This window comes from Sander vitreus, chromosome 3 (assembly GCF_031162955.1).
Source record: "Sander vitreus isolate 19-12246 chromosome 3, sanVit1, whole genome shotgun sequence".
NCBI lineage: Eukaryota > Metazoa > Chordata > Actinopteri > Perciformes > Percidae > Sander > Sander vitreus.
Window position 1 is genome coordinate 5,030,682 of NC_135857.1, and position 25,509 is coordinate 5,056,190.

A 25,509-nucleotide genomic window follows, 5' to 3' on the forward strand; every position below is an offset into this window, starting at 1 on the left:
GAGACACACACAAAGAGATAGAGAGACACAGAGAGCTAGAGAGAGAGAGACACAGAGAGCTAGAGAGAGACAGTGAGACACACAGAGAGAGATAGAGACACAGAGAGAGAGAGACCGAGAGAGAGAGAGAGAGAGAGAGAGAGAGAGAGAGAGAGAGAGAGAGAAAGAGACAGACAGAGAGAGAGAGAGAGAGAGAGAATGAGAGAGAGAGAGAGAGCAAGAGAGAGAGACCGCTGTCTCAAGATAGCAATACACCAAGAATGCACCTGAACCCACCTCCCTGTAAGACCAGCACATGGGCGCACAGATGGGCACAGGTGCTTTTGCTATTTAAACGATGTTGGGCGCTGGACGGGGAAATTGACAACTGTGTCGGTCTTAAACTAGCAAAGACACTTGCGTCGGGCTTTACGCTGCGCTGGGTGCAAGACAGGGCCCTACGTGTCTGTAAGCTGTCTGTAGTTACAGCAACTGCCCTAGAGCCAGCAGAACAAAATGCGTCACTTTTCTGTCTGGCCTGTGAGCAGGGAGATCTGGGCACTGGTACTGTAAGATGGAGGGAATTTTAACATTATTTTACACATACTACCAACATTATTATGATATAAGCTAGTTGAATATTGGCAAAGTATCCCTTTAATAGTGAATGATAAATTACTCAGAGGGGAGGAATTAACTGCTTTGCCAATACTGTTTGTGAAAAATGTTCTGCCCTCTTAAGACATGACTTTATCTAAAGTCAGATGAAAACAAGATCAAGGTGTTCGGACAGGTATGAATCTACCCGCGGTGTTCGCCAACAACACCGAAAAATAGATTTGCGAGGCTTTGACAAAATACCTCAAAGGCTTTATCAGATCCAGACATGCCAGGGTCATTAATCACCATTTTAGGGCAACACACTCACTAACTTATCCCCCATCCATCAGTTCTACTGAGGCCAGCTCTTTTTATAGAATACAGACATCCAAAATTAGCGTTGAGGATTATTCTTTTAATGGAAAATGAAATATTTGCACCCTGAAATCAGCATGTTAAACCAATGCCTGAGGACTCTTGTTTCCATTCACCTGTTAGCGGCGTGAAGGTTTGTCGCTCGCTGCCTGTCTGAAGGAGCAACACACTGAGGATCTGATAATCAGCTGGCTGCCCTTGCTGTTGAACAGGCCGCTGAATCTTGGCTGATAAACAAAGGTTCTGTTCTCTCACTCAAAACTTGGGATGCTCAGCAGTGACTGATAATTTCAGCGGTGTCGCTCAGTTTGATTGATGGACCCTCGCACCGCTCAGCCGCTCGAGGTGCAACGGAGAGGTGTTTCTCATGAAAGATGATGCATCAAACTGCGTGTGAATTCCAAATGCAATTGTACGGTCTAAATTGTCAGCATCCCTGAGCAGGAGGTGGGGCTGAGGACGGGTCTCTGGAGCTTTGTAAGTACCTAAGGTGTTTTATTCTAGTACTGACACTTCATTTCAGTTACAGCAATGAAACTGTGATATGTTACAACAAGACATGTATACCATTCCTGACGGGCCGGAGCTGGAATGATAACATTTTAAGTTTTGCCTTGAAACTATGATGAAAAACAAAATAAAGATATTGAGGGAGACAAACTTTTCACGACTTCATACATATTTTACATGGCAATTAACTTTCTCTCATAATATTCTGTTCTCTAAACTGTGCAGAGGAAACATAAAAATCTGACACTATTTATAACACAGAGCTCCAGTAAATCTACCACTGTCTGCAAAGACACAATCTATCCCAGTGATAACTGCCAAAATTAATTCCTCCTAAAAGTCATTCCAGACACTGAGACATGCCCTGCAACATATTGCTATGTTGGATGCACAGTAAGGGGCTCAAGGCAGATCATGACTTTAGTGATATTAGATGGATGTTATGACGGTAAACTTTAAAGTCTTTATACAATTATAAAGACTATATAATTTCGTTCGAGGCATGTATCCATCTCTTTAATGTCTGGTTATATTAGGCCATTGTAGACAATGTTGCAAATCAATGAAGACGAAAGCTTTATGCCACTAATGTGATGAAGCACGTCAGCTATTTCATCAAGACAAGTCCTCCAAACCATTCGATAATTTGGGTTGTTTATTCCTACCCTCTAATACGACCTATGGGAGCGTTTCCCTCCTCATATCTAAACCAGAGAACGTTACGGTTTAAACACATTAACATTGTGAAACGGTCGCAGTTTGGTTGTTTAGGCACAAAAAAGTACTTAGTTAAGTAAAGAAAAAGATCGTGGTATGGGTTAAAATCAGATGTGACTTCACTTCCGGTTACGCACGTGACGCTTAACGTCACGTAGTTAAGTTTATTCCGTAAAGTGAAAAAAAAAAAACTCCCCCTTGACTTTTATTTTGAAACGGGACACGAACCCCAGTCCCTTAAATGAACTGATTTAGCCCAACATGTGCATTTCCATCTGGACGTGTTATCGATAAATGTTCCTTTCATTTCCAAAACACAATATGCAGTATGTTGCTATGAACTCAGCATATGTTGTTATAATCATGTTGTGCTGAAAAGTAAGAGTCTGCCTGAGGTTTGGTATGATGACCTTAGTCTGTGGACCCAGGTGCTCACACATGCGCTACTTTGGGGCTCGCGCAAGCTGCGTTCAAATGCAGAATTTCCTTACACTGATCAATGTCCTTTTATTATTTCATATAACAATGCATTCCAATTGACACACACACACACACACACACACACACACACACACACACACACACACACACACACACGCCACTTCTATTTGCGAGTGACTCATGACGCCCCTAAAGAGTTGCAGCTGTACCTTCTACTTTGCTGTATCCTTCTGTCTCCGCTCTTCCATGTTACCCGGGGTTTGGGCGATGCTCTGGGTTTGCATTCTAGCGATACATCTTTTCCAAGTGTGGCAATGACCCGTATGGGATTGTGGACAAAGACAGGAGCCGACGCTGTGGAAGACAGACACACAACATTTTAACATTTCAAAATAAATAAACACACTAATATTCATATCGCATGTGATGTATTATTTCCAAAGTCTGGCTCTTGTCAAAACAAGCATGTTAACTCCTTTTTGAATCAGTTGAGATACGTACAAAGACATAATGTTCAGTATTTCATTTGTAAGATACGTACAATCGTTGATCGATCTTTAGATCAAACACTAAATCAAATGAATAACGTTAAAGGGCTTAAACTGAAAATGATTCACTTTTTATTTTTCTCCGTCAAGCAAACTAACAAAAACAATGCTGCCTTGTACAAACATGTGAGTAGCTGTGCCTACCATAAGATAATTGTATACTACCTGCACAATGGAACCAATAGGATTCTCATGTTGTTTCTGCTGAATGCGCAAGAAACATCTCAGCACAACTTGACTAGCTTGTCTGTTTTTCTGTCCCCTAGTGGTAAAACATTCTTAATGTAGTTTTAATTAAATGTGTGTTGTTCAAATGTAATACATTTATACATTGAATTCTCGTAACATGTCTTCAGTTGTGGCATTTCAAAGTAATTATTTAAAGAATGCTAGAGGGTTTAGACTGACACGTCATGACTCAAAACGCTGCTTGATCAAAATGCTAATTTGTTACAAATAACTAGATTTCCCACATTAAGTATTCCAAAGCATGCTTCTACACAAACATTGGCTAAATATGCTTTTATATACTGCACAATGTACCATACTTTGTCTTAATTCTGTGCTAATTCAGTATCCACTAAGTTCTATAAATATACATTGTGTGGTGCAGCCTAAATACTAAATAGTTGTCAAAATGTTAATGATGACATGGTTGGATGATTTGAACTGCTTTTATGAAAATTGTTTTAACCCATATTTAACCAGGCTGCCTGAGTGAATAATAAATACAATCATGGCTCACTCAAGAGAATGAATTAGGCACTAATGGTCTAAATAAGGCCTCAGGCACTGAAGACGATGTGGTACTGGTATACAGCTGCATTACACATCAAGGCCATCTAAAGCTGCAAGGCTCTGTCAACAGTGATTATTCAAATCCTGAAAGATGCTTTATAGGTGACATTATACACAATGACAATTCAATCCCATCTGTAGCTACAGGCTGACCCCGCTCCCTCTAACACTTGTGTCTTTGAGGCTGAGTAGTTGCCTGAGTGGCAGCGGTCCCTCTAGACATGAAAAGCAGCAGAAAACAGAGCAGTTGCTGTGTGTATTTGTTTTAATCAAAATAGGAGCAGGCCTGCAGCTGGTGGCAGCAGTAGCCTTATTGCTTCACCCGCCACCGTCCCAGAAGAGCTGGATCTGGGACAAGTTCACAGACGTGAGGGCAGTCGCTGCCCCCACGTAGCCTCCAGTGATCGCTCATCTGCAGGCTGTTATTAGCCATGTAATCTGTCCTGATAGTGTTTCCTTGTGGACAGCTCCACAGAGCACAGGTCACTTGGAAGACATGTCTGGGGGGTGTGGTTATGAAAACATTCATCACCAGCTTCCAAATATCTTCATTGTGACTGTGACTCTAAGGAAGGCAAAAGCACTTCCTCATCAGCTCACATAAAGCTTATTAAAATCTAACTAAACTTCTCACTCTTGCAGACAACCCAGTGAATTTAAATCAACTAAAAGTGGTTGTTTCACCCAGATTTAAAAATGATGGTTAGGGACAAACGGTGATAGATTTTGGACAAAAAAACTTTGTCCATTTGCAATAAGATTTTCAAAATGCCACAGTTTCCCCTTCAAAAAAGGGCATGTAACGCAGACAGTAAATCAAACTGTCCCTCTGGGAAACACGAAAAGGGGAATGAGTGTCACGAGATGTATCCCAGTATAGAAGATGACAAGGAGAAAATAGTGCAACACAGAATAGTGGACAGCCTTTCAGTACCACTGTTATGTTTTTAGCCTGAAGCCTTACATGCAAGTCTGAAGAGCACAGCATCCTTTAAATGCATGGGACTCCTGTTTTGCTATTTACAAAAAATGGATACAAAATCTTGCTTAAAATAATGAAGACATTGTACAATGTGTTAGTTACTGATAATTATAATTGATTATGAAATGATAACATACTCATAAATACCTGATGCAGGTCCTGCCCAAAGTGAAGCTTTGTTTTTCCTAAGTAATGAGGATTGCGATATAGGCTGTGCTTTGATGACAAATGATAGAGCCTAATGGAGTCATTAAACTCCATCACAGAGACCATTGATGTCTTTCTTCTAGTGTTTGCTCCCATTAGTATAAATATATACCTACAAGTCATTGCTTTTCATTCTCCCCGGATAACGGAGAACTGTTCAAGACTCTCCTCAACTTGATACGTGCAGACAACCTCATTGAATATAACCATAAGGGCCCTTCTTTTATTCATGCTGTCCACTGCCTGGATTAAATCAGGGGCCATTGATTGGCAATCAGCACATCTCACAGTTCAGCGTTCCCCACTTGCATTTCAATCTCCCTTACCTATCATCTGGTACTTTATGCAGATGCCAATACTCAGTCTGCCATTCTGTTCTTTGCAGAGTATCAAGAAATATGCTTGGCCAGTAGTTGCCTTGTAAAAATCACACACGTTTCTTTTAATGCCGTGTGTTGTGCAATCTATATTAGAAATCAAAGGTGTACATTAACTACCTAAAATCTTGAGTTCAGCATTATTGTAGATGGTCCCATATTTATTTCCTGCAACACACTGGTACATTCCTGAGTCCGTCTGCTGCACTTTGTGAATGGTCAGTTCTCCATTCACTATTTCAACTCGACCCTGTAACAAGAAGAAAAGCATTAAGTTACATCATATCGAAAAATAGATATACTACACATGATGAATGCTGCATATAGTGGACGTGTAGTTTCATAGGAATAATTCAGATGTTTCGTGGTACACTCAACGAAAGGAGAGGGTGCTGTGTAGTAAGGGAGGTACCTGGGATGTCAAGGGCAAACCATTACGAAGCCAGTGATAGGTGGGCCGGGGCCTCCCCATGGCCTTGCACTCCCATTGGAGCTTCTCTCCGCTATCCATCTGAGTATCATTAATCATTCTGACCCACTGAGGGAGGGCTTGAAGATAGAAAGAAAAAAGATTTAGAACAATATATCCTTGAAACACACACAAGGCACAAGTATGATCACCTCACAACAGGCATGCACAAACACACCATCAATACACAATGTAGGAAGTTGTATTTAAGACAGTGGATGTAATGTACTAAAGCATTTTTTTGTAATCCCTCAATGATATAGTCCCCAAAGAACAAAAATATGGTAGACATACTTAAAAAGAAAGAGTTGCCTATGTGTTATTGGTTTTTATAAAAACAATTCAAAAATAAACTTTGGCATTGTGTTTAAACCCTTTTTTGTGCCTCGTTTGTGTGCAAGACAAGCAATAAATCATTGTATAGTATGAACACCACAAGATTAGATAGATTAAACAAACTATTCTTCCCTGGAGGCCAGGCCTGTATGTGATGATGAAATCAAGTGATGCATGAATTTATATGAATGACATCTTTTATTTAACTACTTCAGTCCCAGTAGTATATTGAGCACTGACCGCCTGGTGTAAACATTCATATGAAAGTAAGAAACAAATCACACAAACTAAAGTGCAGATTGCAGAAATATAAAAAACAAATATGTGGCTTTACCACACTTAACGGTAACCTGAATATCAGGGACAAAAACCACCTCAGCCATATTGTAAAGGTGGCAGGTAAGGTGATAGGTTTCCCACAGTCCCCCTTGATGGTTATCTTTGACCAGCAAGTACTCCGCAAGGCTCGGTCTACATTAGACTGCACAAACCACCCCCTTCACTCTGAGTTTATAATACTCCCCTCAGGTCGCAGATTTAGAGTACCTCGGTTCAAGACCAATAGGGGTAAAAACTCCTTTGTCCCATGTGCAATAACTCAGCTTCATTTGCACATGAAACGTAGTACTTTGTTTTGTTTTTAGAGATTGCTCCAGTGGTGATAACTTGTGTTGTGTGTATTACATACAGGAAACCTTTGTTGTACTTATGTCTTGTATCGCACACAGATGAGCTGCCTCCAGCGCCTCCCTCCCCTCATGAAGCTGTGTGCCGTGTGCATGACAGCGTCAACATTGCATTCACACTCAGAGACAGAGAGGCTATCGTTACGTTAGCAGTAGCATGCTGCTGCTGGTCTTGCTGTGGGATTAACTGTACTAATAAAACCATTGAAACAACGCGGCCACGCTGCTGTGAAAGCTCCCCGAACGTCATTTATTAGAGTCAGGTTGTTACCCCTCCCCGTGGCAGTCTCCTCCACTCCATATCTTTATAACGGAGCTAGCTAACTGGAGCTAACGCTAGACTTGGACTAGAGCTAACAGTTCTGCGTGCCTGTATCCATTAACTGCATGTATGGATTCGAGCCCGAATAAAAACCTTCATTTTATTAAAATGGCTGTAAAAGTTTTAAACTACAACTCAGAGTTGTTTGAATGACAGAAATCTGCTCAAGGTACGGCATAGCGTTAGCGTGCTAAGTTGATGCTTTCTCTGCGGGTGGAGACTGATTTGCTCGTGCGAGTCACGTGACCAAATCGCAGCCTTTGCGATTAGGAAATCGCGTCTTAACATATCGCGATATTATCGCAAATGCAATTAATCGTTCAGCCCTACTAGTGATGGTCAAATGAAGCCTCGCGAACCACTGTCTTTATTTTCTGAGCTCACTAGATGGCGCTCTCTGTTCAACAAAGGGTTGAAAACACACTGAATTGCCATTCCTTTAACCTTTTTCTTTGAACAGAGAGCGCCATCTAGTGAACTCAGAAAATAAAGACAGTGATTCGCGAAGCTTCATTTGACCATCACTAGTTTTGGCTTCACTTATACAGTCTACAGTATGCATCAACCCCTGGTGCTGCCTTTTTATATCGCACATTTGGTTTTCATTGTTCTTTACAGTATTTTGATGCTTGTCACTTTACATAAACCTCCTTGAAATCCACCCCTGAAACACTGACTTTCATTGCTCCTGTACCTTTGCACTTAACAGAGATACTTTATAAATCACTCATTGTAGCCAGTAATATGACATCTTCTCCTCTGTTATGCTCTTTAACCCTGGAGAACTGAAGGAACATGCACACCTTTTCTAATGAGGTGCTGGCTCACCGGCAGACATCAAAGACAAAAGGGGGAAGGTTTAAAATGGTGTACGGTTTCTGAGACCTGGATGAAGTATGCAGCACCCATTGGTCCAGACCAATAAGCACCACCAACCAGACAAATACTTTTGAGACGAGAAACTAGAGCTGGGCAATATATTGATATTATATCGATATCGTGATATCAGACTAGATATTAGATTAGACATTAGATAATACTTTATTCATCCCACAATGGGGAAATTCACTTGTTACAGCAGCAGTTTTTCCACAATAAAAACACAAACCAACAAACAACCAAACAAAATATCGTCTTAGATTTTGGATATCGTAATATGGCAAAAGTGTTGTCTTTTCCAGGTTTTAAAGGCTGCATTACAGTAAAGTGATGTCATTTTCTGAACTTACCAGACTGTGGTAACTGTCCTATTATTTGCCTTTACCCACTTAGTCATTATATCCACATTCCTGATGATTATCAAAAATCTCATTGTGTAAATATTTTGTGAAAGCACCAATAGTCAACACTACAATATCGTTGCAGTATCGATATTGAGGTATTTGGTAAAAAATATCGTGATATTTGATTTTCTCCATATCGCCCAGCCCTAGGAGCAACCCATTCAGTAAGTTTGATTAAATTATTAATATTCTTTTGCATATCACAGAAAATGCCGTGGAGATTTTCACTGATGGAGGGGTTGCATTGTTCTCCTTGTCCTCTTCAAGAGTGGATCACGTTTATGTTTTTTCCCAGCATTGCATAGCTGGCCCATGGCGTAGACAAACTAGGCAACTGCCATTCCTAGGGGGGCCTTAACCATGGAGCTTTTCTTCTTTTCTTTTTTTCTCCTTAGCCTACTTGCTTGTGTTTCCAAGGCTACATCGACATTCCCTGTCCAACTCCACATTCTTCAATGAATCTGTCTCAACTCAAGATCTGAGCACTGTATAGGCTGTATGCATGTCTCTTTCTTATACTGCATATAGTTGGGCATTTCCGTGTACATTTACAAAGATATCAAATTTACAAGGGCCTTTTACTGGAGCTGGATCATTCTGCCAGTTGTGTGTAAAGGAAGGAATCTCAATCACTAACCCAAGCCTTTTCCCATTTTATTTTAATCTCCTTTAAATTATACTTTTTGTTCTAAAATGCTTTCAGGCTCAAATGGGACATTTATACATGCAAATGTCAACATCAATTGTTGTATGTTGTAATAAAGTTGCAATACTAAAACTTCAATAATATTTTAACATGTGCAACAAGAACTTAATAACCCATTTGTTAATTTCTTTTGGGACAAATTAAATAGTTTTTGATAATGAAATGATATTAGTATATTGTCAATGTGATAAATTAGTACAAATTGGTAGAATGCACAGAGCCCAGAAGGAATACTGGCTCTGACACCCCTACTGATGTGATTTCTTTTCATTTAGACAAAGCTTCCACATAGATTTCTGATACATTTTTGCTTTATCTTTGTTTTCTTTTAACTATAACAATTACACAAATCATTTTTTATCCTGATTAGTGTATAGTATATCACACCTTTCAAGACCCAATGGTGTACACTGCATAGTGGTGTATTACTTGTACAGTGTGTGCAGAGAGGAGGAAACTCCTCTCTGAGCTGCTTCTCCTACAGTCACATGCCAAGCACGTTCTGTGCTATTCTTTTTGTATGGCACCTTCGGTAGAATACCTTTTTGTGTGTGGTTTGACTGAATGATTATGGTCAGGAAGGTCTCCCTCACAATGCGAGTTCAAACTTCAAGCTGACCAGTGTAAATTACATTTAGCGTGAGGCTGCTACAAATTAGCTCCCTATTCTCCTTGTGATGTCAACAGAATGGAGGTTGCCAAGAAGCGCATGGCCTTGGAAATGTGTCCTACCAAGGCTGAGACAGTCCATTATCTTAGTGCTGTGCACACGGCACAGAGAGAGAGAGAGGATGGGCAAAGGTAGTAATTCAGCCCGCTTACTAGTACCTCTCTGTGGTTAGAAAACTAGAAACTGTTCTTTAAAGCGCCCATATTATGCTCATTTTCAGGTTCATAATTGTATTTTAAGGTTGTACCAGAATAGGTTAACATGGTTTAATTTACAAAAAACACCATATTTTTGTTGTACTGCACAGCTCTCTCTCACTGCTGCAGATCCTCTTTTCAGCTGGTCTCTGTTTAACTACAGAGTGAGACCTCTTTTCGTCTTCTTCTGTACTATCTTTGATTGCACTCGCACATGCGCAGTAGCTCAGATGTAGATCATGTCAGCTAGCTAGCTCCATAGACAGTAAAAGAAAGGCTGTTTCTCCAACTTCGGTCAGTTACAAGGCAGGATTAGCTGGGAGACTTCTAAATGAGGGCGCACATGTAAGTAGTTCTTTTGTAGATTATGGTGAACTTGTGTGTTGTAGCAGTGCTTTGCTATTGAGAACGAGGTAGCATGCTAACGCTAACGCTACGAGCAAACGGTTGCCGTGCCGATTTTGAACAGCTCACCCGGAGACTGAAGGCAGGACACATTCAGTAACCGTATCTCACTCAAAACAGCATGGCTGGATTTTTTTCAAAGTTTGTATGCGTGTGGAAGCACCAGAGACACAAAAGAACACCCCAAATCCCAGAAAGTGTTTTTTTCATAATATGGGCACTTTAAGTGAGGTCTAATATCTTATCTCAGTTCATACAAAACTCAATGTTTTACTTGATACGTTTAGCGGTAGTACAATAAATAATTATAGTGTAGACCTGCATTAGATGTAAACTGAAAACATTACAATGTGAGACTAGATCAATCAAGAAGGCTTGGTCCTAATTACTGATATTCCCAATCAGGGGCGTTTCTAGGAGGTTCGGGGCTTAACCCGGACCCATTTAAATAAACTGAATGCAGTGCAAAACGGCGATTGGCTTGCCCAGCTTGTTAATAGCCAGTGTATGTTCATTTCAGCTGGCCAGTTTGTAGATGTAATTTAGATGGCGCCAACATTTAGCCTAATCATAACTGGCCTGCCAACCCAAAGGCCAAGGTTTTGTTTCCATATGTGTGTGGTGACTTAGGATGGGGGGAGGGGGGGGGGGGGGTCAACCCCCAGAAAATTTTGAGCATTAAACACTTCATTTCCTGCATTCCGGTGAATTTTTATACACCTATTTCTACCTTTTTCTGAATCAGTATGCTGGAAATATCTTTATGTAAAGGGAAACATAGATTACGATCCAAATATAAAAACATAATGGAAAATATTGCAGTAAGGCTCTCAGGCATTCTGTATTGCTTTCAACTATTTATTCTCCTTTGGATCAACTTTTCTAAAATCTGAGTCAGCACACATGTAGCCTAGGCATAATTTACTCCTCCCTGCTCTTTTGCGTCTTTTGTTGGGGAAGTAACCTCCTTAAATGTGCATATGACAATTATTCACCTCAATGATATATTATTCATTTTAATTTATTAATAAACCCCTGGACTGTAATATTTCAGATGTTTGAGCAAGGTTTCTGCTCATAACTCAAAACTTTGCGCACATTGAAAATATAACTCATCCCATCTGTGTTCTCTGAGATTTGGTGTTGGTGTTGGAGTCGTGCTATTGGGTGAAAAATAAAGTAATAATAGGCTATTACAAGAATAAAGTCACTATATTTCAGAAAATAATCTACCTGCACCATAGTCTGCTGTGCATTACGTGATTGCTCTGCTGATAAGGTAGATCTCAGACCGTCTGACAGGCACAGAGCCCCGTTTGGGTCTCTGGTCTCTGAATGCGAATTTAGGGAAGTGGCTGCACGCTGCTCTACTGCTTTCCCACCTACCTACTGCTAGGTGGAAAACCGAAACTACTGCAGAAATACACCGAGCACAAACGCGTCACATCTGCCACAGCATGTCGACAGCAGAGCGCATCCATAAACCTGAAGCTGCACAGCTTTTTACAGCGAGAGTGGACACTATGCGACGCACTGGTCTGCTTCAGAGCTCCGTGTGTTTGAGTCTGAACCGTAGACGTCATGTCACAGGAACTTCAAACTAAATCATTAGTATTGCGCTCCTAAACTTTGTGTTAATGGCGTCAATGTATTTGACTGATTTGGCTAGGATTCCTCTGAAAATTGCACCTTTCACAACTTTCCTCACGTAGAGACGGACCCCGCACGTAGCTGCCCATTCTATTCGCCTTGGAAAATATAAACTGAACAAAGATATAGTTTTACCATGAGTGAAAAAAAAAAAAGAAGTAAGAACTGCAAGTGTGTTGGAAAATACTTTTCTTCTTAATTTGAATGTGCCATTCTTGGGCTTTTTAATTCTATTATACTTATTTTTGTAAAAAAAAGAAAGAGAAAGAGAGAGAGAGAGAGAGAGAGAGAGAGAGAGAGAGAGAGAGAGAGAGCGAGCGAGAGATCCGAGGCTATTCATAAAACATTCGGGGCTGTAGCTCCGGCAAAATCGGCTGATGCCGCCTCTGTTCCAAATAACTTAAAATGAATGTGTTATCTAATTTAAACTTTTTTAAACTTACTCTTAGATAATTCCAAAATGTTCATTTAACTTGTTTTTGAAGCGACAAAAACAATTCGAGACAGACTGACCAAAGGCATGGATGTAACTACTAGAGAAAACAATAATAATAATGACAAAAGACAAAGAACAACCACAACAGTCTATTATAACAACTGGCAGACATAGTTCAGAACATTTTGGAACAAAACACGTCTGGTTTAAGAGATTCATACTAAAAGAAACCGCTCATTCGTTGAGGTGATGAACATATACACCATGTGTGTATAATTAGTCCTTGGACTGTTAGGAAAATTCACAGGGACTAAGACTCAAATTGAGAATATTGTAACTAGCAAAGATTACATCATGAAAAATACTTGGAAACTGTGAAGAACAAGCAAAATAGCTTGAAAAGTTGAATTGTTTAGCAAGTGTTGGTAAGACCTCTATCTGGACATAGAGGTCTTATCAACACTTGCTAAACAATTGGCCAAACATATGGCCTGGACCAATATTCCTGGAATTGGGGCTGCACATTAAATTGTTATTGCGATATTCAACAACATTATTGCACATTTTTCCTCACATCGTACATCCCTACCTGGAATACTACGCATCAACACTTGTACTCCTATATAATCTTTGATCGCTGAACAATGGATAGAAAGATTAACAAATACACAGAGAATAAGAGCATGCTCAGACTCACTGTAGACCTGTAGGTGTCCTTTGAAAGCAGTGCCTCCTCTTGGATTCTCAGCTTTGCATTCGTAAGTTCCCGAGTCCTCCAGTTGAATGTTGGGAATTTCCAGCACAGCCTGGGACTTCCGAAGTCTTGCTTTTTTGGGGATGTTGCCATTTATCTTCCTCCATGTGATTGTTGGCACTGGACTGTGAGGATGGAAGAGTGGAATGATATACTCAACAGTACAGTGTTACATACGAGCAAGCAGTATAGGATGTGAGCTGCAATGATGCAATTTACTATTAATAATAATTTTGTTTTCTTTAAAAGAACAGTCTCATTAAGGAAGATAAATGTACTCATGATGAATCTGTAATCTTACAATGACCTCATCTCGTAATAATAATTAAAATGACTACGGATGTTTTCATATACCTTCATGTCGAATCAATTTTAAAAAGATACCCTTATAGATTCTCTAGTCTGCATATGTGGGAGAATACAATTAAAGTCTCTTTCATATATTGCATGTCAGGTTATAGGTTCAACTCATTCCTCATGCTCTATCAATTTATTTATTTATTTATTAAGTTACCAGAGTTCTTTTGAGTAAAAAAAACTTTACTAATCTGAATACATCACGGTAGGCTTTGGGAAATTGTTGTGGGCATTTTCACATTCCTTTCTTGACTACATGATTAATTGGAGAAAAAAAACCATTAGATTATTCAATAATAAAAAATAATTAATTTTTGCCAAACAATGAGAGACTTTAAATGATAACATCTTGCTGTAACAGACATTGAGCTGCAGACACCAGAAGTCCTCCGTTTGTAATTAGGTATTGACACCATGATGAGTATTTAATGTCGGCTCTGCTCGTCATGTGAATCGCTGACCTTTTGACCACTCATGATATATTTACCGTACCAAACGACCCGCACATTAGAGCCCGGCTTTCAGAGGGACAGGGACAAGATTCAAATCAGGCTATAAACAGCCACAGCAAGTTTTATGATTAGCCTTCAAGCAATGTCTTCCATCCCGGTTTATTTATGGATTGCTCTATAGATCCGTATGATAGATGACTTGCACATGCAGAGAGAGAGAGAGATGTCTGACTATGCGGCCAGTATCAGTAGTGCTCTTGTATGATAACCAGATTTGACAGGTGTCTGAAAGACGGAAATGTGACACCATACAAACCTCCAGTGAACCCATCAATCATTCAGCCAAGATGGAAATGTTACATCCCTGAGCTTTTTTTATCTGTTCTAAATTCTAAATTCACGAGGACATTGAAGCGCTCTTGGCGGCAACTGACTCAAATTAGGATTCAGAGCATGTTTTGTGTTAAACTTTCTTTACAAAGAGTTTCTTTCATTTTGGACACGAGTTTTGTGTCACACATTTTTATTGTTTTTTTTGTTTTTGCTTCTGCTTTTTTTGAATAGCCAACTCAATACCTTGCAGCAAGCATTTAGGTTTCCTCACATTACTGAGACCGTGAAGCATCATACAGAATAATAGGCAGTAGTTTCAAACGCACTTCAGTTAGTCCACATTTCTGCATGTGAATTTGGTCAAAGTTTTATCACTAAACAAATAATGTCCTGATCCAAAGTTTAAATCATGGTAGTTTTTTAATACAACATATGTGACAGGGTAGTCACAATAGTATCACTTTAATTTATATTTAGATAACATGCATTCCAAAGCAAAATTCACCTATTTCAATTAGCCATACATTAATCCAGTCACATAATGTAGAAAACTATCATAAGTCACTGTCATCACTAGTATCTTCCCATCTGCAGTTCAGACAGCGATCCATTTTCATAGTGTGGTGAATCAACAACAAACATCGTCCTGTAGCGTATGGTTACTAGGGGCAAATATCAGTTGCCTGAGGTAAAATAAAATATCCGTGGTCTAATGTGGGTCCATTTGTTAGCATTTGGCATTTTCATTCTCATTCCAATGCCCCCAAGAACAACATAAACAAATGCTAACAATAGACAGAGATTGAATCAGTACTCATGAATATGGCATGCAGTTGTTATGAAGCCCTATCTTTTATGTTATTGATGGAGAATTTAGCTAGAGAACGGAGCATATCTATAGACACCTTGAGGGGCTGGAACATAAGGGGTAAGTCTTCCCGAGTCCAATTTCTCTTTGGAGGCTGAATAATGAGCACCAGGCCTGTAAGTGTCAACAGCACTTGGGGCAGGCAGTGCCCGTCACTGTTTTCTATATAAAAATGTTGCCATTAACTCCTGAACTCTGAAGCTGAGGTAATTTCAAATTGATCAAACTACTGTAAGCATGTCATACCCTTAACATCGTAAATGAGTTATACACTGGAGTTTATGTAGGGTGTTACAGTTTTCAATTTAAGAATGTGCCCATAGGCAAGCTTTGTAGATTACATCTCAATTAGCATTCCACACAATTGCTGTGCTGTCATCTGGACGTGTTCTATAATAAAGGTTGAAAATTGGTTTGCTTCAGATCATTAAGATCTAGATATTATTCCATTTCCATTTCCAGTAGCTCATTTGCTAAACTCTCAATGTTTGGTCCCTACACTATTCTCAGGGGGCTTCACACCTGCCTCATTTAGTTTGGTTGAATCGCACTATGGTATAGTAGTTTGTTTTCCCCTTTGGTGCTGTTTGTTTGGGCAGGTGTGAATGCAGCAATCACACTCTGATGCGCACCAAAAGCGGACCAAACAAGCATACCGAGACCTGCTTAATGAGTTGGTCTCTGTACGCTTTAAACCAACTCTGGAGCGGCTAGTTTGTGGTGAGAGCGTTATCCAACCTGGAACAGACTCAACTGCTGGAAGAACTGTGTATTTTTGGACTTAACCAGCTGCCGCAGTCAGCTGTGCAGTGCATTATGGGATGAGGACAAGATTACACTTTAGCAACATAGCCCCATGGCAACTCACAGACAATCTTGGAGTCGTAAAGAGGTGCAGAGCCTCATAGAAATTTGGTGTGGTCGATGATGTGAAAGTTGTCCATGACTTGCGTTGCTGCATTTTGGTTCATTTCATTAACTCATCAACTGATTCGGACCAGAGCAAACAGTGTGGTATGAAAAGGAACTGAAACATTGCTACAATGAATATTTCTTTGCCCTAGGTCTGGACCAAATTAATCTAACTACAGATGTGAAAGCCCCCTTAGGGAGAATCTAGCATCTGCACAAAGCCACATTTTACCTATAAGATTTGAGCAAAAAAACGTCTTTCAAAAACATTATCCATAGTACCAAGAGTATAATATGTGTGTCATTAAGAGGCACTTCACGTTGCTGCTGACAATGTGGTCCTTGTGGTCCTGTATAACTCAATGAGGAATAACTGCAAGGGTTTCAAGAGTTTGATTCCCTCTGGTGTCACTGAAACTAAAAGTATATCCACTATGGTAAGGCAATTTGGATGAAATCATCCACCACATGTCACATATTATATTTTGAGTGGAAATGAGTGGGATAATGTGTAACCCATCAAATGTGCAAGGCCTTTTGAACTACATACTCCAACATCCCTTGAAATGAATGCAACTAACAGCACTGCACTTCCCAGAGTTTCTTCTAAATCCGACTGTATGGAGTATTAAACTGAATTTGTGTTGTTTAACAATCTACAGTTAGTATATCATCATCTATAGATGGCTATAATAATTCACTATGCACTATCCTGATGATCTTTTATTTAAATAAAACACATTGGCGGAATGATACTGGTTTTGCATCAACTAGCAATTAAGATGCCGAACCAAAATGTATATGAGAACACCATATATTACTTTAAATAACAAACCATAGTTTAGTATTATTTAAGTAAAGGCTGTTTGTGTAACAGAAGCAAACATGAATCTCTCATGGAATTTTTTTTTGCTATGGATTTCCATCCATTGACTGAAAGCTAGAAGCCAGAAAAAAACAGTAAACTAATAGTTCAGATGATGACAATGAACTGTGGCATATTTTGTTGTGAAATGAGCACTATATTTGGTTTAAAACTTTGACTGCTTAAAAAATGGGCTTATTTTTCACTTTATTTACTTATTATTTAACTTTGATCTACAGTACGTCTATTAACAGCTCTCATGTAGAGGAAAATGCCTATTTAGCCTTGTTAGGCCACACATCATTTGTTTGAATATAAGTCCTGTTAACACAAAAGATGTGATAAGCCTATTAGGAAAGTGCTAATGAGGCCCCTCTACAGCCAAAGTTGTGCTTGGTTATATTTATCTTTTCATTTATATGAAGCAATTGAAACATCAGCAGCACAGTGATTCTCCACAAAAGTAAACAATGGTTATCATTCTACAGATAATCCGATTACACAAACATACAAGTTACAAATCCGTGATTAATAATCAGTATCGCAGACATTACTATAAAGTACGACATTATAAGGTCTTGTTCTCTTTTTCGTTTTCACTGCCTCGTTGTTCTCTTTGCTCTTGACTGTGGCCTACAAAGTGCTGTCACTGGTAAATATCACAACCGACAATCATATCGGGGACCTTTGGCGTTCACACACAAAGAGCTTTCCTGCCCTGTCTTAGCTCCTGGTGCCATCATAAATATTGATCAACAGGAGAACAAAACCCATTTTAACTTCATTTTCAGTGCTATATAACGACTGGCATTTCCTAATAGTGTGGATTGATAAATCATTCATCTCTATGTAAAAGGGTAGGTCACTGGCATCACTATCTGACTCAAACTGACTTCATTGAGGGAAGCACAGATCAAGGATTCGCGCCATTTGGCTGTTCTTACAAGCATCCAACAACTCCTGCCCAGCTTGATATGAAAAAGTAAGGGGTGTGAGATTATAATGCAGTGTCTATATATTTAGGAAATTACTTACTATAATGTGTGGATAATTAATTGAAATCAAGGACATCAATGATGAGGTTCTTAGTCATCTGTAGATTAGAGACTGTTTGCACTTAAGATAGGAGACAGCAATGAATAATTCATGCTGAATAATTATAAACAAAATGGAGTGGGGATGATAATTATGTTGCACAATGAAAATTATTTATTGTAATGTCAAACACCCCCTCAACCTTGCTTTGGAGAAGAACAGGTTGTACATGGTTTGCATTTATTTTTAATGAAAATAATTTGAAACAAAAATAATATTGATTTGATTTGAATAATTTGATTTAAAAAGACAATGGTTTTGTAAACCTTACAGCCATCAATGCTAACTTCAGTAACTGTGGTAAGTGGTTTGGATTGAAGTCTCTGTGGACAAAAGTGTGTTTTCCCTCCTGGCAGACAACTATTACCAACTTCATTGTTTCCATAGACATAACCTTGACTTTCTACATTCATCAGACTCTGAAAGCACCCAGGAAACACAGATACATTAGGGCTCTCAATTATGACAACATATGGGTCCCTAGGGCTGAATTCCCTATTCACCCCCCCATGCACTAACATGCTATCTAACATCCGAGCTACGGTGCTGCACTTCTCTTCACTCACTTAACATCCCGCCTGAAGACAAGATATGCCTGGTTCCCTTTCAGGTAATGGAATAATGTAATTTAAAGAGGAGAGAAAAACACAAGGAGTCTTATCTGAAGGATCTCTTAGCAACAGAGCAGTGATAGAATGTGGTTTACTGTTCCTGGTGATTAATATGACGTAATAATAAACAACTACCTACTGTATATTGGTGCAATATGTCCTTGTTTACTTACTTCCCCAGAGCAAAGCACTCCAGCCTGACAGTGACTCCTTTGGAAGCCAGAACAGATGTAGGGAAATGCACTTCAATTTTGGGCTCATATTCACCCATGACACCTGGAAAAGGTTAAGAAAGAGGAATTACAGACATTAGAACCAAGCTGATTGAAACCGCTACTTACCATTTCCCATCATCTTTGTCTTTTCTTGCAGTTTGCTACACAGAGACTGGGCATAGTGATTTTAAAAAGAATAGGGAGGCACTTCCTATTGCCCAAGTACCTGTTTTATGAGTATGTAAGCAACTAAAGAAGAAAAAAAGAAGAATCCAAATTGCCTGATGTAAAGGCTTTTCATTTTTTTTTCTTTCTTTTATGTATTGTTTACAAATGGCACAATAAATAATAAAAGTGTTAGAGTGCAAATATATATAGATAGAGATATATAGATACAGCGTTCAAGGCAGATCCCCATTCGGTCTTGGTGTTTTTTGCCTCTCCTCCCAGGCTCCTCCCAGGCAGCTTATGTTTAGGGTTAGCTGCCTGGGAAATGGATGGGAAATTATTTTGTGCGGCTCTTCTAGACTTTCCAAATGTTGAGGGCATGGATCAAATTCTGGTGGTGAAACGAGTCATTTCACAGGGGTTGTGATGCTCTAAAAAAATGTATCTACTGATTTACAGACGTATATATTGCTATATACTGTAAGTCCATGGGCAAAAGCGTTACTGCTGCATCACTTCCTGATTAAAAAAAAAGTACGGAGCTGCCCATGGCCCAAATCACAGAATGCTCGTTAAAAGGAATTTGTGTTAAGTCATCATCATCACGTTAGTCTCGCTTTGCCAGACCTTCCTCCACAGCGCTGCAGAGGAAGGTCTGGCTAGTCCACTCAGCATTCACGGGATGGGAGAAAAATGTTCTCTGGTTTATTGACATTTCTTTGAACCAATCACAAACGTCCTGGGCGGCGCTAAATGCCGCACAGAGCTGCAAAATAGCCTCAGGAAGGAACTTGTTTTGGTGGAAAATGTGTACGTTTAAAAGTTGTTTTAGTCGTGGGAGAGAAAACTCAGATTGGACAGATAGTCTAGCTAGCTGTCTGGATTTACCCTGCAGAGATCTGAGGAGCAGTTAACCATAGTCCTCAGAAACCCACCGGAGTTTAGAATTCCAACACAAAGAAAGCGGAAGGTAACGGACATCCGGCCGACAAGAAGGACATCCGGCGGAATTTCCGGCAGCAATCCCGGAAGTGGAAGGTCGTGGATATGGACAATCATCGCGTTCATTTTGACAGCCCTATTACTATTTTTATGTAGTGTAATAGTAAGTCTGCATAGGTACAGTAGCATATTGCAATCTATGCACAACCACAAAGTCTACTGAATGAGAAATGGGAGAGCCATGGTACATCACAGAAACAAACCATTAAGGTGATGTACTAAAACATATTCTCCAGTGACAACAGAGTAGTGCATTGTCCTCAGGAATTAGTAAGCCGCTCTACAATTCCCAAACACCATGTGAAGGACACAAGTGATAATGTGTTATCAGTCTTGCTAAGTGCCACAATGACTAACACCTCCGATCTAAGTCATAGCCGGAGGTTTTCTTTGTTTATTCATCTGTATGTCGAGGCAGCCATTTATATCCATTTGCCAGAATGATATGTCAGATGGCATTGAGCAAATTTGGTGTAACCAAGGAAAACACCTTTATCTGAAATCTAATTACTATTGTTGGTCTTATTAAATGGGAGTGCGATATGAATATTACATGAGCCTTTTGCTCTTTACAGAAGAATGTTAAATGTACACACAGTCCTGTGTGTACATGTGAGCACCACTGATGGACACACTTCTAACCCCAGCACCTTCCTGAATTCACAACAAAACACATGCAGTGGCCCGCCACGTGCACTGTAACACACATGATCAGTAAGACAAATGACCGGCATGACATTTGCGAAGCCATAATTACACCTCCTATGTGTACCTGACACTTTTTATGTGATAAAATGAATGCTGCAAAGAAGGAGTGGGGTTATTGAATTGTGGCCCTCTATGTATGGAAAAGGATTTTTATGATATTTGTTCCACAGAACTTTTCAATTTCAATCTCATTCTCAACATTTATAGCTCCAAAGCAGCCCTTCACATATAATGAATTTTCAATATTTCATTGCCTCATGTCATAGTATATTCAATATCATATTCAGTCTCAGTGGCTGGACCTGATAGAATTGAGAGAAATAATGTCTTGGCTTGGTGTGCTAAAACATTAACAGCCCTTTTTATAGTTTCAGTTTCATTTATTAATCACATGAAAATGTCATTTTTTTCTGTTGTGCTTTGCAAACCAATTTCAAAGTAAAATGCCTAAACTGAAACTTACTCAGACTCCAATCTAGTAAGCATTTCATTAGCTCTCTGATCCAGTAATACACAGGCGTTTTCATTAGTGCCTCTCAGATGAACTAACGCAAGACAACTTTTGCAACTTTGTTAAGAAAATAAGAACAATAGAACAAAAATCTGATTTCCCCATGCAATAGTACAATTATAGTAGTTTACTTACAACTCCCTCTTGCTTTTAGTCATTGAGGAAGTTGCCCTACAGGTATTGATTGATCCTCCATCTATACTGGAATAGCAATGCAGCTATGTTTTATACAAGTAAGGAGCATGATTAACATTGCACAAAATGTTCTAACATACCAGACGATTTCTGATAATGTGACTTTGATTATTGATGTTTGATGATTCGATTAAAAACAACAAAACCATTGCTTCTTGGGGTTAAGGTAGTAAATAGGGAAACACAATGCATTCAAAATACTTTTTGAAATTCTAATTTTCAAAAGCATTGAAGAGACCAGTCCTATTGCTGACAGAGATTCCTAATTATGTTGTTCTTTACCATAACTGTGGTGTATGTATATACTGCAAACTAGTGCTTTCTTGATAGCAGAATGTGTGTATTCAGGGCAAAAGACAATCAGTTGTTTTGACTACGCCACTATAAACATGGGTTTGTAAATACTCATGCTGACATCCAATATGGCTATGGGGCTATGGGGTTCAATAACAATGTATAGTGTAGTACAGAAAACATGCCCATATGGAGATAATAACATAACATGTGCCTTGCGCCTGCAAACATTATGTTTCACTGATATCACTGTCGGTGTGGAGAGAGAAAATGTCTTATGACAAAAATAACACCATCAGTAATGCAGCAAACTGGAAGCTTTACCACTTATCTGTATCTAAAAACAATGGTTAAAAGCCCAATCTGTACCTTGTTGGCAACATCAATTTTGGATATATTCACATCATGGTAATTGAAGAAATTTAGTTATAGATGGATAATTCACAGACCTGCTGCTGTAAACAGATCTTTAGATCTAGGTACTGTTTAGTGTTACACCATGTATTCAATTATTTTGTTATCTATGACAAGCTCCATTGGAATACGTTTATAATAAACAACTGCCTACAAAAGCAATGTCTCTACCTAAACGTACAGTATGTAATGTTCTGCCGATAGGCGTCTGTCAATCGAAACATGGACTTGCGGGCGGCAGCTCCTAGGCAGACCAGAGACCTTCGGTTAAATGTTGTGACACGGACACCAGCACCTGGGGTCTGATGGTCTGTTCCCCGACAGACCATCAGCAAAACCACTAGGATGTGCTGGCTGGGTTGGGGTTGCTGTAGTTGCTGGCTGGGGGCTAACTGTGGCCGTGCCCCCATGCAACAACATAGATTTGCTACTTTGCTTTAGAATGTATCTGCTGTGAAACAATCAGAAAATAAGATTTTATTTCTCTCAGTCTCAGCACTGCCGTGTTCTTTCGCTCGCCCATGAAACATGTCTGCAGCCAGTGTAGGTCCCAGATTTGCTCGGCCTGCCAGATTGCCTCGTGGTCCTGCGGTTACAGATGGCGTAATCTATATCCTTCGCGTTCCACTTCCCGGATTGCTCCGGTGATGCAGGAAATTCCGCCGGATGCATGTCTTTTCTGTTTCCTTCCGCTTTCTTTGTGTTGGAATTTTAAATTCGGTGGATTTATGAGGACTATTGTTGACTGCTCCTCAGATCTCTGCATGGTGAATCCAGACAGCTAGCTAGACTATCTGTCCAATCTGAGTTTTCTCTCATGTGACTATTTTGCAGCGTCTCTGTGCGGAGTTTAGCACCGCCCATGACGATTCTGATTGGTTTAAACGAAATGCCATTAAACCAGAGCACGTTTTCCTCCCATCCCCAAATGCGATGTGGAGTAGCCTTTGGAGAGGGTCTGGCAAAGCGAGACTACAGATGACGTAACACCTGTGATTGGCTGTACGTCGGAAAGGCATTGTTTTTTTCCTCCCAAGAACTGTTCCGCCTACTGTGATTGGCTAGTACTACTGTAGTGTGATTGGCTTGTACTACTGTAGTGTGATTGGCTTGTTGCCTCAACTTGTCCTTGGTGGCCAGCTAGCTAACTAACCGTGCAGTGCGGCCACATTCGTCTGCACACCGTGGTATGTCACTGCATCGTAAACCTGTGACGCTTATGTTCCTTTAATCAAAAGAAAGTTATCATAACTGATGCATAATAGACAAACATTTCAGAATGTTTTATATACAGCAATTTCATTTAGCTGTAGTATTGCTTTACATGTGTTCTGATTCAGTGCCATTTCATAGTGCTATTCAGTTATATTATGCAGTTGCTTCTATTTACACCAATCAGATACATCAAAGGGAGTGTGTTTCTGAGGAGAACTGTATATCCGTTTAAAACAGTGCATTAGTGCAGAGTTCAGTGCTTAGCCCCACTCTGCTCAAGGTGGATTGCGAATTGACGATCAATGGCTTCCAGCAGGGTATAATGGAGCCCAGATGCTTGTTTTGATTAAGAGAGTCAGGGTTGGAGCCGACAGTGGTGAGCTGCACACAGATCCAGCTTGAACTGTCTACCGTGTAATAATCACTCACTTTTACTGAGGCACAGATTGCAGTGTCTGATTGGTCAGACTCCAATGACTGAGGTGTGCACACAGCATGGGAACATTTGGGTGTCTTCTGTGAGGTGTGCCAACGCAATTTTCTGCATTTTAGACCCAAATTCACAATGTAGAAGCCTGCTGAACAGCATGAGATTTGCAGGGGCGAGTGATGCCAAGGCATTCTTTGGCATAATGGACCTACAGCTGTAGAGATTTGATTTGACCATGTTATGTTGCAGGTGACAGCGCTGTCCTTCTGCCCAAGTGTCATAGTGACATTATAGATGGACATCATGGGTGCTGCAAAGTTGGTCAATCCTCATTGAAATGATTAACAACGACAAACAACAAGAAAACATTCTTCTGTTTCTTTATCCAACCACCACGTTAAAATGCTGATAGCAGACTGACCACGTGCCCGTCTGACTATGTTTTGCATCTCAGTTAATGAGAGACCCAAACCAATTTAAAACGGTTTATGTGCTAAGTATTATGTATGTCTCTGAGGGCCATTTCATACAAGGTTATGCAAATAGAGAGTAGGAATCTTGCTGGAAGGGATGTAATCCGTAAGAGGTAAACTTGTGTTGCAACATTTAGAACAAATGTGGTTCCAAGGCACAGAGGCCCTTTTCCCAGCTTCACTGTAGCTCTTTAAAAACCCTGACAATGACAGGCACCTGTGTGAAGTGATGGACGTATCTCTGTGTAGTCAGATGTAAAAAGCCTGTAGGTGAAATGCACACCTGAATCCAACAAACAGCTCCGCATCATGGCTCCTGAGAGGCTAGTATAAAAGAGTGAAATCCCATCCACAGCAAAGGCCATTGATTCAGTTAATTTTATGCTGGAAAATGATTTCCCTGACGGCCAGTTTCACCAAAGCACATTGTGAGCAAAGAAGACTCCCCACACTAATGTTAAAGCATTGCTCACTATCTATTTACGGTGTGTATGGAATTCATAACGCCCTCCACTAACATGAGGCTCAGTGGAAAGCACAAGACCGGCCCTCTTTTATTAACCTATCTGAGCTGAATTTTTTTTTATCCAGTCGCATTATAATACAATAAAATGCAGCAGCAGAATATAAAATATGCTTTTAGATTTTCATCGGCGCGAAACAAGTTCAGAGGGAGAAAGCACTGAAATAGATCCAAATAAATAAATAAATAAATGTTACACGTTCAAGTCAACAGTGAGAGGACTGGGATATTTTCTGTGTGGTTTATCCAATGAAATCCATTAGCTTTGTCTGCCTAGGGCATTTATACAAATCAGAGCCTATCGTCTGTGAAAGGGGCTATAAATCTGAGAGCCTCACCATCGGTTTTCAGTGTTAGGGGTGTCGGAGGGCTCAGAACCCTTGCATTGGTCACCGTGTTCTTCACCAGGCAGATGTAGCT

At 39.9% G+C, this 25,509-nt stretch overlaps 1 protein-coding gene across 2 annotated transcripts in view; it reads right to left on the reverse strand.

Annotated features, from left to right (window-relative positions):
• cntn5 (contactin 5) overlaps positions 1 to 25,509 on the reverse strand; it is a 108,329-nt gene that overhangs the window by 31,522 nt on the left and 51,298 nt on the right. For both annotated transcript variants that reach the window (XM_078245801.1, XM_078245800.1), the window contains 6 exons: positions 25,428 to 25,509; positions 19,115 to 19,217; positions 13,392 to 13,573; positions 5,947 to 6,083; positions 5,655 to 5,784; positions 2,832 to 2,976 (listed from right to left, as the gene is read on the reverse strand). The exon at positions 25,428 to 25,509 is cut by the window's right edge and continues 122 nt beyond it. In XM_078245801.1, coding sequence (XP_078101927.1) covers positions 2,832 to 2,976; positions 5,655 to 5,784; positions 5,947 to 6,083; positions 13,392 to 13,573; positions 19,115 to 19,217; positions 25,428 to 25,509 — 779 coding nt within the window. The remainder of the gene's footprint in view (positions 1 to 2,831; positions 2,977 to 5,654; positions 5,785 to 5,946; positions 6,084 to 13,391; positions 13,574 to 19,114; positions 19,218 to 25,427) is intronic.